Source organism: Meleagris gallopavo, chromosome 12, assembly GCF_000146605.3.
Source record: "Meleagris gallopavo isolate NT-WF06-2002-E0010 breed Aviagen turkey brand Nicholas breeding stock chromosome 12, Turkey_5.1, whole genome shotgun sequence".
Taxonomy (NCBI): Eukaryota; Metazoa; Chordata; class Aves; order Galliformes; family Phasianidae; genus Meleagris; species Meleagris gallopavo.
In genome coordinates, this window is record NC_015022.2 from 14,259,888 (window position 1) to 14,276,848 (window position 16,961).

The window sequence follows — 16,961 nt, forward strand, 5'->3', positions numbered from 1 at the left end:
AAAAAAAAAAGGACCTGATCTAATCTGATTTACTTCGAAATGCCACCTTTATTTTCATCTTCAGAGAACTGTATATTGAAATCGATACAGATGATGGCTTTAGGGAAAAAACAAACAAACAAAAGACAACAAACAACTCCATATTTAACTGAGTAATAGATGCTTAGACATCTGTAGCTAAATATTTTTGTCTTGTAGTTGTGAAGTGCCCTGTGTCAGCGCTCTCCATGTATCATGTGCATGTTATCTTCCACCCTTGCAATTGCTATTCCAGAGCACGCTGTTTTCTGATCTCCATCAAAGAGCTTAGATTTTAACACTGAGAAAGAGCCCAACATTTTGAATGCAATTCTTTTCTCTCATGCTAGTGATGGGAAAAACAAAACAAAACAAAAACCAACCAAACAAAAACATCTAAAAGGAGGGATTTAAAATCAAGATTAAACTGCACCAATGCAGCAGGAAGAGCACACTGGCTGAGAGGAAGAAATTTCTCATAAAAGCTGATTTTGCTACTGAGTTTCTTGACTTGAGTTCACTTGAACTTGGTTCCTGATGCTGAAATATGTTGCAGCTTTGGTGCTAAAAAGACAGGAAAAAACAAAACAAAACAAAACTGGGCTGATATTGTGAACAACTCAAAGCTGATGACAGTTTTAAAATTTCATGTTGTGCATATGTTGATTTTTGTTGTTGTTTTAAACTTCAAAGGCTACTGCCAGTGTTTGGATACAGTGCCATATTGGTGAACTCGTGTTGCTGCTGTCCACAGAGCAGCTTTGCAAGTGGTGAGACAAAAAAGACACAATTTGGTATTTTCTTAGCCCTGGTTTTCAAGCTAGCTCAGTTTTAAATATGAGACAGAAATCTAAATAGAAAAATCTTCCTACAGTCTTCTGTATAGTCTAGTATGGAAGTTGCTGTTTACAGCACATTGAATTACAGGTATGAAATTACAGTCTAAATGGGATTAGTTACAGGAATGTAAGTGTTTCAAAGGCTTTGAAAACAAAATGAGGAAAAGTTGACATGGGATGCCTGCTCTTCGAGAATTATTTTTCAGATTGTTGCCTTTTTTAAAAAATGTAAAATCCTCTGTGTTAATTTTATGATAATTGTACATTTACTTCTACTTTGGTATGTGATTATTTAAAGACTTAATGCCGTCAAAGCGCTGTTGCTGTATTTATATGCCTATATTATAAGACAGTGGCTTCAAATCCGAGATGTACAAGTTTCATAGGGGAATTCACAAGACAGTGTTGTTGGCAAGTGTCACTGGGTTAAAGGAAGGGGTGAAGCAGAGACACAGCATCTTTAGGAAAAAGTAATTTAGCCAGAAGAACCCTTGGAATTCTTCTGGGATTTTTAGGAAGACATGGAATAAAGTGGACTTAGCCAGTGAGACAGAAAATACGTTGGTTTAAAGTAGAGGCTTTTGGTACTCTAGGGTGCTTAGTTAACATTCAGAGTGCGGATGATAGAAGAGTTGGTGCACACTGTAATTTTTTTAAAGATGATGTTTTAAGCCCTCGTATTTCAAATGCAAATTGCTCAGCCATTTCCACTGGAATCAGAATAGTGAAATGGCTCTGTCCACATTAGCACTTAACAGCAAGATGATTCTTTTTTTTTTCTTTTTTAAATTAGCTTACTGTAGAACCAGATGGCACCAAAAGTATAAGCCATGTTTCTTATTAATGGCTCTCTGTCCCTCAGATTATTTTTCCTGATTTTTTTTTTATGTCCTCTTATTTTTGGTGCAATGCAGGTATTTTGAGTTTTTGATGGTGCCATGAAGGAGGAAGGTAAATTAATGCAGTAGTAGATCCAACCCCCTCCTCATTAATGAGCTTTTCCAGTAAGTTTTATAAGCTGATGTTTGAATTACTTTACTGAACAACTTTCCCCATTTTACTCCTCCTTTGTTTCCCCTCTCTGGGTTCTTTTTGGTACAATGCTGGGGACTCCTGAATAGAGATGGTCAAGTCGGAAGAAGAGATCTTCATCCAAGGTAATCCATACTTTTTCTTTTCAAAAAGGCCCATTCCCCAAATCTTTGTGCTCTCCTCTTTAACAAACTGAAAAGCATCATAACTTCGGAAGTCTAGGTGCAACCTAAGTGTGGTAGTTGCCATTCCCTTTGCTTTTTTGATTTTTCATTGTGATGAGAATTTGCTTCGGTTTTCTTACAGTATGTCCTATGGTAGCACCTATCAGCAAATGAGAGGAAGGCCTCATTTGGCAAAGTACTGTAGAAAGAGTCTGAACTAACTGAAAATGGGCTCTTGAGAGCCATGAAGACTGACCTCCTGAAAATCAAAATCTGGCTCCTATGAGAACACGTATGCGTCTCGATATTTTCCCTGTATAACTATCCATTTGTGCCTACATCAATTGAATGACGAACCTCCTCTTGTTTTATTCATCATAACTGTGTTGTGGTATGTAGAAGAGCCTATTCTCCCAGGTATTGTCCCAGCAAAAATATTTCTGTAAACAGAAGTGGTGCAGAGTAGAGCCCTTGGAGCTGGCTGGTGGCTCACCAAGTCCTGGTTCTGGGGAGATAACACAGACCCGTAGTGCTGTGCTTGCAGAGGGCTGCCAGACATCCCTGAATTCAATACGACAGAAAACAATGGAATAACTGAAGAGCTCAGTGCTTCAGTTTTTAAGTAAAGCTCTTGAAATTACTCTGCCCTCGCTCACTTGGTGTAGCTCGATCCCCCTCATGCAAGCACACACAGTTGTCTCTTGGCGCTGGTTGGCTCTGGGTCCCAGGAAAGGAAGCCAGGTTTTAAACTCTGCTCCTTTTTATGCAGAATAGCCAAACTTCTGTCTTGGTTGCTGTCATGTATTTTTTTTCTTCTACTGTATGCAGTATCTCATTGCATTTTGAACAGTTTTTTTATATACACACTTTTTTAGACCTTCAGCTATAAGCCATATTGTCAGGTCTGACACTTCTCAAGACTCTGGCTTGTGCCGTGGCATCTTTTTATATAAAATTGAGATGCGAAGGCATGGGACCAAGTTACGAGAGATGCAAGTGTTGTTTAAAGGAGGGGGGAAAGCTGCAACCTTGTGCTCTATTCATTTACAGTCACTAGAGGGTAGGAGAGCTTCAGTTCTTCCGAGCGAAGACATAGTTCATGCTCCAGTGTGATCTCTAAAGAAAAGCTCTGTGACCATCCAAAGGCACTAAAAATATTTCCCAGCATGCAGTGGCAAAATCTGACAAAGCAGTATTTCCTAGTTTATTGATTCTGCTACTGCACTAAAACACTAGTACTGTACATCAATAACCATCTTTAGTTAGGAAACTCTGGGCTGTGGAAGCAGTACTAGCAGTTTGTGGCAGAACATAAAGGCAAGAAAGAAAAATGGTGTGCGTGGGGAATATAGGTGTCTAGGGAAGGCACAAGAGGTTATGGAAGAATGGCCAGAGAGTATGATGGGGTAGAAAACAATGTTGCTGGACGAGATAAAGATATAGCAATAAGGGGGGGCAGGGGAAATGGGAAAAGCTCTGTAATGCATGCACAAACTCATCTCCTTTTTGGCTCCTGAGCTGACTCCGGTTGGTTGTTGCAGGAATAGAGGCCATGTACTTTCCATTTGAGCAGCTGAATTGAGACAGACCTAAATTTCATCTTCTTAGGTTTAAGCAAATAAAAGTTTTCTATTAGGAATGGCTTTCTTGACTTGATTAAAAGTGAACTACAGCTGACCTATATTGTAGTATTTGTAATATTTAATATTTAGCTTTTCTTTTCCTAAAAAAAAAATGCAAGGAAAATGACTTACTGCGAGGATGGGCAAAAATGAATATATCTTAGTTTTTTTCTCTCTATGAGAAAAATTGAGCTATCCTCTGATTTGGCCATTTTGTGTTATCTCAGTGCACTTAGCAGGTTTGGAACATGAGTATTTTAAATGAATTGTTACATTAGCTGTGGGATTCTTGCTGGCTTCACCCCAAATATGTAGTACCTCTGTTGGTAGTATTAATGCCCAATGTGACCCTGTGTCAGACAGGTGAAGGGACTCACCTGGGCTGTTGCGGATACTGCATACTTTTTGTGTGTGTTCTTCACACTCCCTTGTCTTTTCTGGGAAAAAAAAGCTGCATTTCAGACAACAATAGAAACAGCAGCAGGACGAGTTAATCCAGTCTGGCTACAGTCATTACAAATATTATGCAGGAAGGATTTCAGCGACTGAATATTGTCTTCTAAATCATTCTGGTGCAAGAGCTGTTTAACTGGATGATTTAGCTATCTGTTGATTACACAGTATATATCCTTCACTTCTGCTAGAGGGAATCATTGCACATTTGGGCAGCACCCCAAGACAAGGGCAGAACATCCAGAGCCCTCATTTTTCATGGGAGCTGAGAACTGCATTGTCCTCTGCAGGAGCTGTCTCCAAGAGTGCAGCTTTCTTCTTTCTCATGGAGAGTGGCATTGCAAAGGAAAGGGGATGCTGTTAAGTAGCATTAACATATGAGCTCATATCTGAGTATTGGCAAGTTCTCCCCTCTTTTATGATTTTATTTCTATTTTTCTGGAGCTATCTGGGGTGCAGAAGGAGTTGGTAACCATCTCTGCCAGAGTCCGACGTGGTGATGCTCAGTAGCCTTATTTGTCCCGGGTGGTTTGAGTCTCGCCCCGAGAGCCCCGTGTGCTATTTCCAGCATTTGTACAGCTGAGTAACCTTTAAGTGTTGAACATCTCTGAAGCAAATAAGCAGGTTTGCTTGGGGTGGATTGACCCGCAGCAGTTCAGTCCTGAAACAAAAGCGACGCAATTGCCACCTTGATAGCCGAAGCTGATTGAATAAATTGGTTGAAAGGCTGACCGGACCCAAGCGCTCCTCGGCGTCTCATCGCAGGGGAAAATCCCTCGCTCTGCTTTTTTTCTGCGTGGGCTGTTAGGTTTCATTTTGGCCTGCCTCATTCTATTTGCCTTTCTCCCCCAATACCCCGTGGGCAGCGGCGTGCTCGGGGCGTTCTGCGGAGCGCAGGGACTCAGCTGCCACGGGGTCACGCGTCGTGGCGGCAATCTCGTGTCGCTTCACTTGCAATTCTCGCTGCCCTCTCCTCTATCCCAGGGGGAGACTGCCTCTGCAAAATGGTTTCCCTGCCTAATGAGGAGAGGTCCAAAGAGTCTTCTATTTGCGTGTTGTTGTTTTCTCAAATGGCAAATTATGTGGCCCAGTTTCTACGTTGACCTCTTCACAGGGATTGCAGCAGGCTTTCTGTTGTCCTGTCTCATCCTTTTAAATGAAAGATGTGAGAGATGGGCTCACTTCACACTTGGCCACCTCGCCGTGTCATTTAAATGTACAATTTTTCTGCATCTCTTTATTGCTTCAAAAACAAGTTTGAACTTGGGGCATGTATGTGTGTGTCAGGAAAAGAGACAGATTTGAAAGCGCTCCCGATGCACCAGAGGGGATTCACTGGGTGCCTACAGAGGGACATTATATCCAATGGTTTTCACAGGGAGACTCAAGCTCCTGAAGGGTTTTGTGAAGTTGTGGCTCAATGAGTCCTTTCTTTCTCCTCCAAAACTCACTCTCGCTCATCTCCACTGTTAGCCTCTGTGAAGGCAGTGTGGCTCACCTGCTTGTTCTTGTCCAGCTTTCTTCCTGAAACAAGACTAGAAAGTAGCCAAATACTGGAAATTGATGCGAGAAGCTTCTCTACTCATTTTTGAAATCAGCAACTAAATTTTGGAAATGGTACAGTCAGCACTGATGTTTTTTCCTGTTCAAAGATGTGTTTTTTTTCCAGGAAGAAAGTGTACGGAAAAGAACCACCTTTGTTCTTTATGTGACAGGGTCCTGCTCCATGACAAGGCTTCAGAGAATATTACTGCTTACCTGATGTTTTGCAGTCCCTAAATCTGCAATAAACACGAGTGCTTAGACTTGAAATCCTCTGCGTGTTTTGGGCTTGTTCGTTTTTACTGTACAGCTTTCTTGAATGTTCTTGTGCTTATTTTCTTTGTCATGCTTGTGTGGGAAACATTTTGTTTCACTTCTTACCCATTTTTACAGCATCGGCTGCTCATAAAGATGACTTTTATGGTGTCACTGGTTATTTGCAAGCCAACACCCACATTAGATGCATGTATGAATATTTTTCAATGCGTGGAGAGCTCAGATGAAATCAGAGCTCTTGAGGCGACCCCACAAATTCTGATTTCGGGGCCAGAAGCTTAATTTCTGAATGATGGCTGCTGGACTGGGGGGTGGGGAAGGGGGGGGGAAGGGAGAAGTGAACTTGTCCAATATCTTGTGCTTGGGACACCTGCCAGCTGCCATCATAAAGCATGTGTTGCCTAATTTTCAGCCCTCTAGTCAAATCCTAGCTGCAGCCAACTTTTCTGTACCTCAGCAAAGCACCTTGATTTTGGTTTGGGACGTAGCCAGAGTGTGAACTGGCTGACTGCAGCATTTGGAGGAAAATGCAGCAGGAGGCCTGAAGCCTGGCATGTGGTTGGGGAGCACAGCTGGAAAGAGCAGGGTTCAGAGACAGGAGGAGCTGGAGCACCCATGTGCAGAGTTGTCTGCAGGCTGGGAGGCAGCAGGGAAGGAAAGAGCTGAATAACTAAAAATGTTTTCTAATTATCACTGAGCAAGCCACCTTTGCTGGGTGGCATTCAGGGTCTTTGATTTTCCTGGTGTGAAGGCAGATTAGTGTAGTGATGGTTAGGGGAATGGGAAGTGGGTTTTGTAGTGCTTGTTTTGCTATTAACTTTGGTGGACTAATGCAGGCTAATGACTGCAGTGCTCTGTGCTCTATTCTGTAATAGTTTTGCAAACTCGGAGTGAGGCTGTGAAGTTTAATCAATTAACTCTGTGTAAATCTGTTTGAAATAAGTGTACGTGGGGTATCAGAGAGGAGCTGGGACTTCTGAAATAAATAATACAGTATGGATTTCTTTTCACCTGGGAGGCATTTTCTGTAGTACAGCCTTCCCCAGGCGACATTAAAATTGACTCATTGATGGTTCAGGTCCTTGGGTGTACCACATTTGGCTTTCCCTGAACATGCTTCCTTCCAGAAACAGAGAGGAAACTGAGACATTGCCTGTTTGGCCAGAATTTCGATCAGATCAGGGTGGTCATAGGAATAGCTTGCCAACTGTGTGGGAACGCCGAGCAGGGAGCTGCAAAGAAAGCACAGGTCAGGTCTTCAGTGCTCACATAGAAAATATGAGGCACGGGAGACTTCTCAGGCCTGCTAAGTCGTGGTTAAGGGCAGGAAACCCAAAGCATTGCTGATGTGATTGGGCCCCAAGAGAAGCAGCCTTCCTGGGACATCATGCTGCTCCATTTAGAAGGAGGATTACAGAATTACAGGGACAGAATTGCTGTACTGTGGAAGCAGACGTTGCTGAGATGATGCAGATCAGAACTATATCCTGAACCAGCTGAAAACATTTTGGCTCCTCTAAAAGTACGGTGCTTTAAAGTGATGTTTGATCTTGTCCAGAAAATAGTCAGGTCCTGTTTGCACAGCTTGTGGCCAACATACTCCACTCCTGAGCTGGACTCAGCACCCCAGCGCAGAATGCTTTGCAGCTGCCCAGCCATACAGTAGGGCTGCACAAGGCTGTTTGCTCAGGGTCAGCTGTTTTGGGAGGTCAGAGTTGAAGCATTGCAATGTGCTCTGATAATACTGAGCTGCAGGTGCTGATGTTTCCTGGGAATGGTTTGAGTACCTCCCAGGTCTCCTTTGATCTATCAAGTTAGTGGCTGAGAAGGCAGGGTTATATTTTAGACCGAATTTGGGTAGGAGGACCTCCCCCCCCAGCTCTAAGTGACTCCCTAAAATACCTGACTAGCTAAAAAATAGAGAAGAATACCAAATTTGATTTGCAAACTCAGTGATAACAACTACTGTGTTCGGCCTGGAAGCTTTGAAGAGAACGGATGTCTTTGTTTTAAAAGTAAATTGTAACGTTGAATTATAAACTTTTGTTTCTTTTTTTTTTTTGTTGGACTAACATCAAATACCTCTTCCTCCTCTGAGGAAGGGTGAGGGGGGGAGGGAAAATCCTTGGTCCGCAAGCAGCAAGTACATCACATCAAACATGACTACGTTAAATACTAAAATGTTCAAAGTACAACTGAGATAGATAAAGGCTTTGATGGGAAGTGGATATTTCCCAGGGACATTACAAGCAATAATCCAGATGTTATGGTGTAATGCAACGAGTGTCCATGGATAGATCGGGAGCTCAAGCCAAGCAGCGCCTGCTGTAGGCCTTAGCCCTCCACTCCCATGCTGTTACGCCATATGGAAGCAATCTCCAGGCCCCTTTAATAGCCAGCTTTGGATTCCATTTTCACAGGGCTCATAGAGCTAAGTGGAGCTGTTTTATGGACAAGTTAGATAGAAGCTTTTCCAAGATAAACATCCAATTCGAAATTAGGACATACCAAGCTGCAAAATTATTTTAGGGCATATTTCATGGAAGCACTGCCATTTTTCTAAGGCGATTGCCAGACTGCAGAATGCCCTTTGATCCCTTGTGGACATTACTCCCTTTTTTATAAAAAGGATTTTGAAATAGTTGCAGTGTTTAGGGAGGAATATATCTGCCGGGTCTTTGAAGTATGTCCATGGGAACAGTCATGCTTTAGTTTTTTGGCCTAAAAGACAAACTTTAAAAAAAAAGAAAAAAAAAAAAAAAAAGAAAAAAAAATTACATTGCAGCTGGATTTATGAATCAAAATCTCATTTTCTTTTCAAAGGTAGGAATTTTTCTCCAGTGTGCCAGGAAAGCCAAAACAGGGTGTTTAAATAGAAGTATATTAATATGCTTGTGGGATCCAAAGAATTGGGTATTTTAAAATAAGAAGCAAGTAAAAAATTGTGAGTTCACCACCCGTGATTTAAGAATTTTGTAGCTGGGTAATTGATCCATAAAAAGTAATCTTCTGACATCAGGAGCTTTTTCAATCGTTTTATTTAGCAACAACATTTCTTACTTGCTTTTAAAGCCAACATGTCCTGCTTTAAAGTGACTTGTGAAATCTCCTCTGTCTTGCTCCCACCTGTATGTGATATGATTGAAGCTTCAAAGTGTGGCGAGTTAAAAGTTGCTTCCCAAGAATAAAATATGGTTGGGCTTTTACTGCAAGAAGAAGAGGATAGCCTTGAGTTTTAATGTTTCCAGCTCTCACTCTTACTTCCTCCAAATAAAGGCCTACTTAATCATCCTCTGTCCAATAAAATATTGCCAGTTAGCAAACTGTTAGTGCAGCCGTGCTATGTAGGAGGAAATAGTGAAGGTAACAAATGTGCCTACTAGGTAGCCATAACTCCTGATAAAGAGCCCAGTTGTGTCAGTGCTTTTCAACAGGCGTCGGTGCTTTTGGTTCCTGAGCTGGGTTTCTGGAAGCTGCAACTCCCAAGATTGCAGGCAAAGAGCTAACACGGAGGGCAGACAACGGGTGGTGGAAGATGTGGCTTCAGTTCTTCACCTGGCTATAGGCTGTGTATGGCTGCGGGCTGCCTCACAGGAAGGGACAGACCCCGGTTTTATGGGTGTAGCTGGAGACATTTAAGTTTGCTTTCATTTCTTCCCTCTTCTGTCCTTTCTTCCCATCACTCTCCTGTGTCTTTCCCTGAGACGAGGTAACAGTTCGTTCTATGCACTCAAGCTCTGCTGTTTTTGAAGCTCAGCCAGATTTGCTGGTGTTGATCTCTCTGGTAGTTTAACTAAATGTGCTGATGCTGTTTTGATGCAGAGTATGGTCCCTTCACAGAGCAAGCTGTAGCATGGAGTAGGCAGAGAACCCTTAGCTTTTTTGTGCCCTCGGTTCCTTGCTTGCTGTGAGGAACTGCTGGTACCTCTCTCACTTCTGATGATTTCATATCACTATCAAGGTGTGCATAAACACCTGGCTTAGAGTGTATAACTGTTTTGTGTCTCCCACTCACTTTTCAGTCGAGTTTCACGCGGAGCGCGCGGCTCTCTGACTCTTTGCGCAAGAACCAGCTGTGGAATGGACAGGTCACCATTACGCTCCTGGAAGGGAGGAACATCCCCTTAGGGGGCTTGGCAGAGGTTTTCATTCTCCTGAAACTGGGAGATCAAAGATACAAGAGTAAGGTAAGTACTCAGAATTTTCTCCAGTTTGGAACTATTCTTGAATCTTTTTTTTTTAAATGTAAGTGAGATCCAAAGCAGGAGGCCAGATCAAGGATGCTGATGTTTACTATATAGAGCAATACAGAAATAAGGAAATTGAGAGCATTGTTTTTGTGCATTTAACATGCTCATCATGTTGATGGATGCTCAGCATTAATGTGAAATGAAACAAGGCTACATGCATCACACATGTTCTTTCTCCTCTGCCAGTACAGAAGTCAGGTTTGCAATGTTAGGGATGCTGGGAAAGCAGACCTGAAATGGTTCCTGCTGAAGGGAAATGTTTTGGTTTCTTTTTGAAGCGCTTTTCTTGAGAAATGTTACCTTTAACAGAAAGGGGGAAACAAAAGAAAGGAAAAAGCCCACCACCAAACCATAGATCACCTGGAATATTCCAGAGTTTTGCTTTACAGTTTTGTTCTTCTAGGCTGTATTTACCTGTATATAGTACCATTTCATAGGAAACTAAGAAATGAGTCGGGTTCCCAAAGATACATGTTTCATCTCCAAAGTCTAATAAGGAAATAAACAGTAATTAAAATACTATTCTGTTGAGAAAGCAAAAGCTCCGCATGTCATGGACTGGAAATGTTGAGGGAGGAGGAAACAAACAAAATCCCTCCTGTACAAAATGAGCAGAGCAAGTTCACAGAACACAGCGTTCAGATGTAGACTGAAACCTGCACTCTCGTCCCCTACAAAAGACCTCAAGACCTCAACCAAGGCCACATGTGATGTTTTTATTTTGAAAAGCTGCTTTGAAAAGTTACAAATGGTTTAGTTATTTTAGAATAAATACACAGTATTCTAGTTAAGATCCCTTTTTATGTTTCTCTTTATGGTCCATAGCTTGTGTTATGAATCTGAATGACTCTCCATTGTTTGCAGTCACAGAAAATTGAAAAGTTTAAAAGAGGGAGTTCAGGCCAATGTTGCCTGCACTGAATTAATTGCTTAGTACTTCTGTCTGGAGTCCAGCAAGAGTTGGGGACCGCAGCTTTAACACTGCAGTAGGAATTCAAATTGTCTGTACTTCATGTTCTTTCCTGGAGTTTATTTAACTTATGAAGTACAATCTCATGGTCCAGAAAAGCAGCCAGGGTGGAGGAAATCTCAGTCATGGTCCAGCTAATCCTATCTCCTGTTCTCTCAGTGGCTATGCTGATGGTGCTTAGTGTAGTGTGATATGAATTGCAAGTGATTTAAGTCTCAATCCGGTGAATACTTGCGTTCTCAGAGTAACCTGAAAGTGTGAGAGAGAGCACCGAACTCAGAAGGACAATTTATAGATATCAAATGATCGGCTTGTTAATATTACCAAAGCTGCTTCTTTATTGCTAGTATCTTAACGTTAAAGAGTGAAGAATACTAGCTTGAATTTCTGAATTAATTCAAACCTGCTTTAAGGTGATCATCTACATAAGGCAAATTCCTGATTTCTTCTGGCCTGACTGATGTTGAGTGATGACAGTGGTTCAGTGAGGAACCACCTTGCATTTCTCCAGCCATTCATTGATTCTGCATTTGAATAGCTGGCATTGTTGTGATGAAGAACGATGAGGCTCTCTTTGATGGACTGTGAAGTTTTACTTTGAATGACCTTCTTAGCATTTGTCTGGCTTTGTTGTAGAAGAAATGATATGTGCTTTATTGTGGAAATACGTGCCATTTAAGAAAAGTAAATATTATAACTGCATGTTTTCTAGACACTGTGTAAGAGTGCAAATCCTCAGTGGAGGGAACAGTTTGATTTTCACTACTTCTCTGACAGGAAGGATATGTTGGACATTGAGGTCTGGAGAAAGGATAACAAAAAGCATGAGGAGCTTTTGGGAACGTAAGTTCTTTTTTGGAGGGGGGTTAAATGCAGAAGCTAATGTAATTTATATTACTTTCATTTATATTTAGGTTGGTACCCCAACTTATTGCACAATCTCTTGCTATTTAGAGCATCATTTGCAGGGGTGACCTCTCAGGTAATGTCTCGCTCCTTATTGATACCAGGTTTTGTCCTACTGCAGTATTACGTTATAACTTCAAATTCCCAATCTCAAGTCACATTAGCAGCAGACATTCTGTGGGCTAGTTAGTTGAACCTTTCATTTTAATTTCTTAGTAGAAATGGAATATGGCTCCTACTGTTAAGTCCTAATCTTTTTTTGGCTAATTCCATCCATTTCTGTACAGTACTAGCACAGTCTTAGTTCCCTAGAGATAACTTCAACTTTCTTCCTATTGCCCTCATCTCTTCTTTTGTCTCCCCAGACTGCATCTGTACAGCTGGATCAGTGCTCCAGCCTCTAAACTCTCAGGAGTAAGGGTGCCATCTGGAGTTGTTTGCATTCTTACCTGTCGATTAGTTCACGACTTGCTGACTAAATAGCAGTAACTAATAAGAATATCCTCTTGCTTTAAGTATTAAAATAGTTTGAAACTATTCACTGAAAAGAACAATCCCCTTTGGCTCTACAAATGTTTGTGGTTTTGCAGAGCAGGAAATGCTTTCTGGCTGAATGCTGTTGTTCATCACATGGAGAAGTGGCTGGAGATGAATTTGTTCCTTCAGTTCTCACAATTACTTTTATTACTTCTGATATTTTCTGTTTAGAGTTAAGAAACGTAGCAGTGTTTGTGGCCTGCCTCTGTTCAGTCAGTCTCCTTGATGCAGGAGGAATTTCTCCTTATATTTTTCCCCTCCTTTTTCTTCCTTTTCAGTCAGGTGTTCAGTGGTTCAGTGTGGCAAAAAGTGATCAGCTTATTGTATAAACAGTGGCGTTATTAAAGATTTCAGCAATGGGGAAAGCTTGTGTCTGTCAGATTTAGCTTAACGTTATTTGTGCTGTCAGTGGAAAGAAAATATTGCTGTTGCCTTAAGTGCAGTGATTTCACTGTAGCACCAAAACAGGAAAAAAATATGCGAGATTTAGCAATTGCATGTGTAGGTGAATACCAAATGCGTAATGACCAGCCTTGTTTGCACAGTGTAGAAACTTTTGAAACCCCATAAATATTTTTTTAATCTGTGGTTCAAGTGCAGTCTAATCTGGAAAAGATTTTCATAGGGATGAAAGCATTATTAGTGCCGTGTTTATTGTCACCATGACTTCCAAGTTGAGTTTTGAATTCTCTGGATTTCACAGCTTTGCTATAAGAAAGATTCTTAAGCGAAATATCCGTGGGTTGTATGCAGTTGTTACCTATAACATTACGTCCCAACTGCTTTCACCTATTTTCATAATTTTAAGGAAAAAGCAAAGTCTGCTGGATCTTAATAATTCTGTGGTTAACTTGTGGAATTCATTATGTTCTCTTAGGGCTGTGTAGGTTGGACTGTTGGTTTGATGTTAAAATAATGAGTTGTCACATGCTGCTGAACTTCTATGGAATAAAGACTTCTGTTCATTCCATTAGGCCCACAATTTCATGTAGTATGAATGCTTTAAGCCCCTGGAACATCTCTCCCAGGCATAATTTGGTTTTAAGGTAAAATATTCTTGAAACAGAGCCTGAAGTGCCTGTGAAGCTTAGGGAACATATAGAATAAGAAATGCATTGGACCTTCAGTACTAAACGCTAACACCTGGGGCATTTATCTGCTTCTGAATTAGCGAAGTTGTGATTTCGTGTCACCCTTCTCCTATTGTGCAATGAACCCTCACTGTCAGGGTGCGCCGCAACCTAAATTATTACATTCAGCCAACCTACATTGTCCTTATATTTCCATTGGGATCCAATTTCTCACGTAATATACTGCAGCACTGAGGGGTTCAGCTGCCAGAGTCTGACACTGGGGGGTGGCTGTTCTTTGGTGCTGGATGAAATAATCCCGCTATTTAGTCTGCACGGAGCTGCTGCTAACATTTACGGAGTGCTTTTTGTGTCCTTTGGGATAGGAGGCATGCTATAAACAGGAGATGATGTTAATGTATATTAATAAACAAAGGTGTTAACGTGTGCAGAATTTGTCCAGGCTGTGTTAAATTGTTTATGCCAAGTTGGTAGTGAGCGTTTCTGCATTAAGAAATATGCTTTGAAAAAGTGATATTGCAAAAAAAAATTGGTTCTTTTCACTACAAGTTTGCATCGAGGAAAAGGATTTACAAAAATCACAAGACTTAAGGCCGTGAGCAGCGTGGTGGGAAAGCATCCGATATGAGGAATGCCTCAGGGAAGCGGTGCTTTGCAGGCAGGAACAACTTGTTCTAAAGGCCATACAGTTGGGATTTAGTGCTAAAATCTACGATGACTGGAACCAAACCTTGCAATTAAATTTCACTGAATTTATGTCTAGTATACGTCAGAATAGGACCATGTCAACCATCTGGCATCTGGAATCCCTTTCCAAATATTAACCTTAGGCACATCTTACTGTATACCGATGATGATTCTGACCTCTTTTGTGAAGGGCTTCCAAGGCTTCTGGAGGAAAAAAAGCAATCATTTCTCTTTGCATTATCATCTATACTTACGTGTATGTAAGAATACTTACCGTTATTTGATGGACTGCTGGGAAGTGTCTAAGCCCAGCTCTTCCTAGTGAAATCTTAACATTTTATTCCTTGGTAAATTAGAACAAATGTAGCATATACTGTTCTCAAGTAAAGTTTCTCTGCAAAATTAATTGGAAAAGGGTGAAAAAAAGATATGGCAGATAAATATAAGGGCTGTAAGTCATAATGTCAAAAGAGCAATCTTAAACGAAAACTAAAGCTGTGGCATATTTCTCTACAGGACTAGAGGTCGGTATAGAGGCTTAAACTTCTATATTGATCAAGAGAAGGAAGAAAATGGTTTAATTGAGGTAACAGACCTCTATCCTCTATAGAACATGCATATGGCCATGTGTGAAATACTATGCCTGAATTTAATTCTTTGATTTATGGAAGGGTGACAACAAACAGAGCCATTCTGTTCTGAAATAAGGTTACTACATTGTGAATTTAACTCAGGAGATCATTTGTATCACCTGAGGTGCAAGTAATCTGTGGATTTTGCTCTTTGCATTTAGATCTGGCTAATTTTCAGCAAAGTCCGTGGAATGCCTCCATTAGTTTTATGCTGTGGTCATCCCCGTAGTCTCTTACTGCTTTCCTGTGAAATAATTATCTGTATAAGGTCGTTCAGATATGAAGCTGAGAGATGGAAAATGGAGGATTTCTCTTTCAGGAGGGTGGGAGATAATAGTTAGACTCAGTTTAGAAGTGTAGAAGAGCTTGTGTGAAAATTTCTGAGCGTATACATAGTAAATTGAACATCTGATTGCTTCACTGAGATGCATCCGTTACAGTCTGATCAGTTGCTTTCTATAACCTTAAATGAAACATTGTCTTTTTTTCTCAAGCCTTTTGCCATTTGCCAAGTGCAAATGTGGATTTTCTTTTCAGTTCCTCAAAAGAAACTGCAGCAGCATGCCATCACCTTGAGTGAACACAGATGTTTTTAGGAAGTTCGCTTGCACAGAAATCAGACATGATTTGAGGAAGAAATGCTTATACTCCGTCTCCTGCTGCTTTCCCCTCCACATGTGCATCCCTCCTACCCCCACACCCTTATACTCAATCTTTTCTTTGACCTTTGGCTAGTGAAATTCTTTGAATAAGTGAAACAATTCCAATTTGCCAAAACAAACTAGAATCATATTTAACTTTGTCTTTGAGGTACAAAAAATTTCTGAGGTTATCTTCTGGTGGGAGCTGCACTGTTCTCTGAACGTTTTGTCTTTTCTCTCTCTTTTCACGTGGACAGTTCTTAACCTAAAAAGCAAATGCAGCTTTTCCCAGTTCTGCTTTGTGTTTGAGTGGGTGTATGAAATGCTGATGTGGGAGATGTGGCCTGTGTGGCCAGCTGGACCACAGGCCAGCTGGGTGACCCTGAGTTTCTCTTCTCTCCTAGATTCAGTCTCTTCATCTGTAAAAATAAAAATATAAAAAAAAACAAGCACAGTCCCCCTTTGCACTGAATACGTACGGTATCAGTAACACTGCTGTTAGTGCAGCCAAGGTGATGTTGAACTGAGGGGTGAAAGTGATGAGGTCTTTCTGAAACGCTTGCCTTTTTCTTTTATTTTTGGTTTGTTCTCTGTGCATTTTCTCTTGTCGTATCTTTGAGAAGAGTCTAGGTATAGCAATGAGCTTGAAGTGTGACTTGGAAATTGAGGAGAGACAGCCTACTTGCCGAACTGTGTTGGAACTCTTCATGGCTTATTTCCTTCTCTTTCAAAGCCACTTGAAAGCAGTTAATAAGAGTAAACTTGCAACCTGTTGTGTGCTCAGCATGGTGAAGAGCAAAGAGCACACTCAGAGCAAAGTCATCCCCATTGACTCTGCTCAGAAGCTTACACACAGAGCTACTGAATGACTTACAAACTCATCAGAGCAATGAGTTTCACTTCGTAACATAGCTTGTTGGGTTTTCAGGCTGAAATGTTTTGGTGTGTTTTTTTTTTTCCCACCTCCCTTAGCATTCACAGAAAATAGGCTGTTAAGAAGCGGAAAGCACGCAATTTATAGCAGATGGGTATAAACTGCTCCAGCTCTACTACTGGAATGGGATCAATCAGGAACACTACATGCACCATTTACCCAGAAGAAACCCACCTGGGGGAACCCTGTGGAATTTTAGCCTATTAAGACAACACCTTAACAAGTTTAGTTTAAATAAAAACTTGTCGGCAAGCATTAAGCGGAGAGAAATCTCTCTCCCTCTATCATCCACTTGCCGTCCCTTGGAGGAATGTGACTCCCCTTGCACTGTGGCAACAAAGCCTCTCCTTCCTGCTTTTTTTTTTCT

At 41.2% G+C, this 16,961-nt stretch overlaps 1 protein-coding gene across 5 annotated transcripts in view; it reads left to right on the plus strand.

The window, feature by feature from the left end:
- Positions 1-16,961, plus strand: part of MCTP2 (multiple C2 and transmembrane domain containing 2) — a 139,500-nt gene that overhangs the window by 61,816 nt on the left and 60,723 nt on the right. For 3 of the 5 annotated variants that reach the window (XM_019619532.2, XM_019619534.2, XM_010717508.3), the window contains exons 9-11: positions 1,979-2,014; positions 9,969-10,133; positions 11,879-12,009. In XM_019619532.2, the coding sequence (XP_019475077.1) occupies positions 1,979-2,014; positions 9,969-10,133; positions 11,879-12,009 (332 nt within the window). Of the gene's footprint in view, positions 1-1,978; positions 2,015-9,968; positions 10,134-11,878; positions 12,010-16,961 lie in introns of those variants that run through there. The other 2 variants (XM_031555341.1, XM_010717511.3) reach the window with 2 other exon arrangements.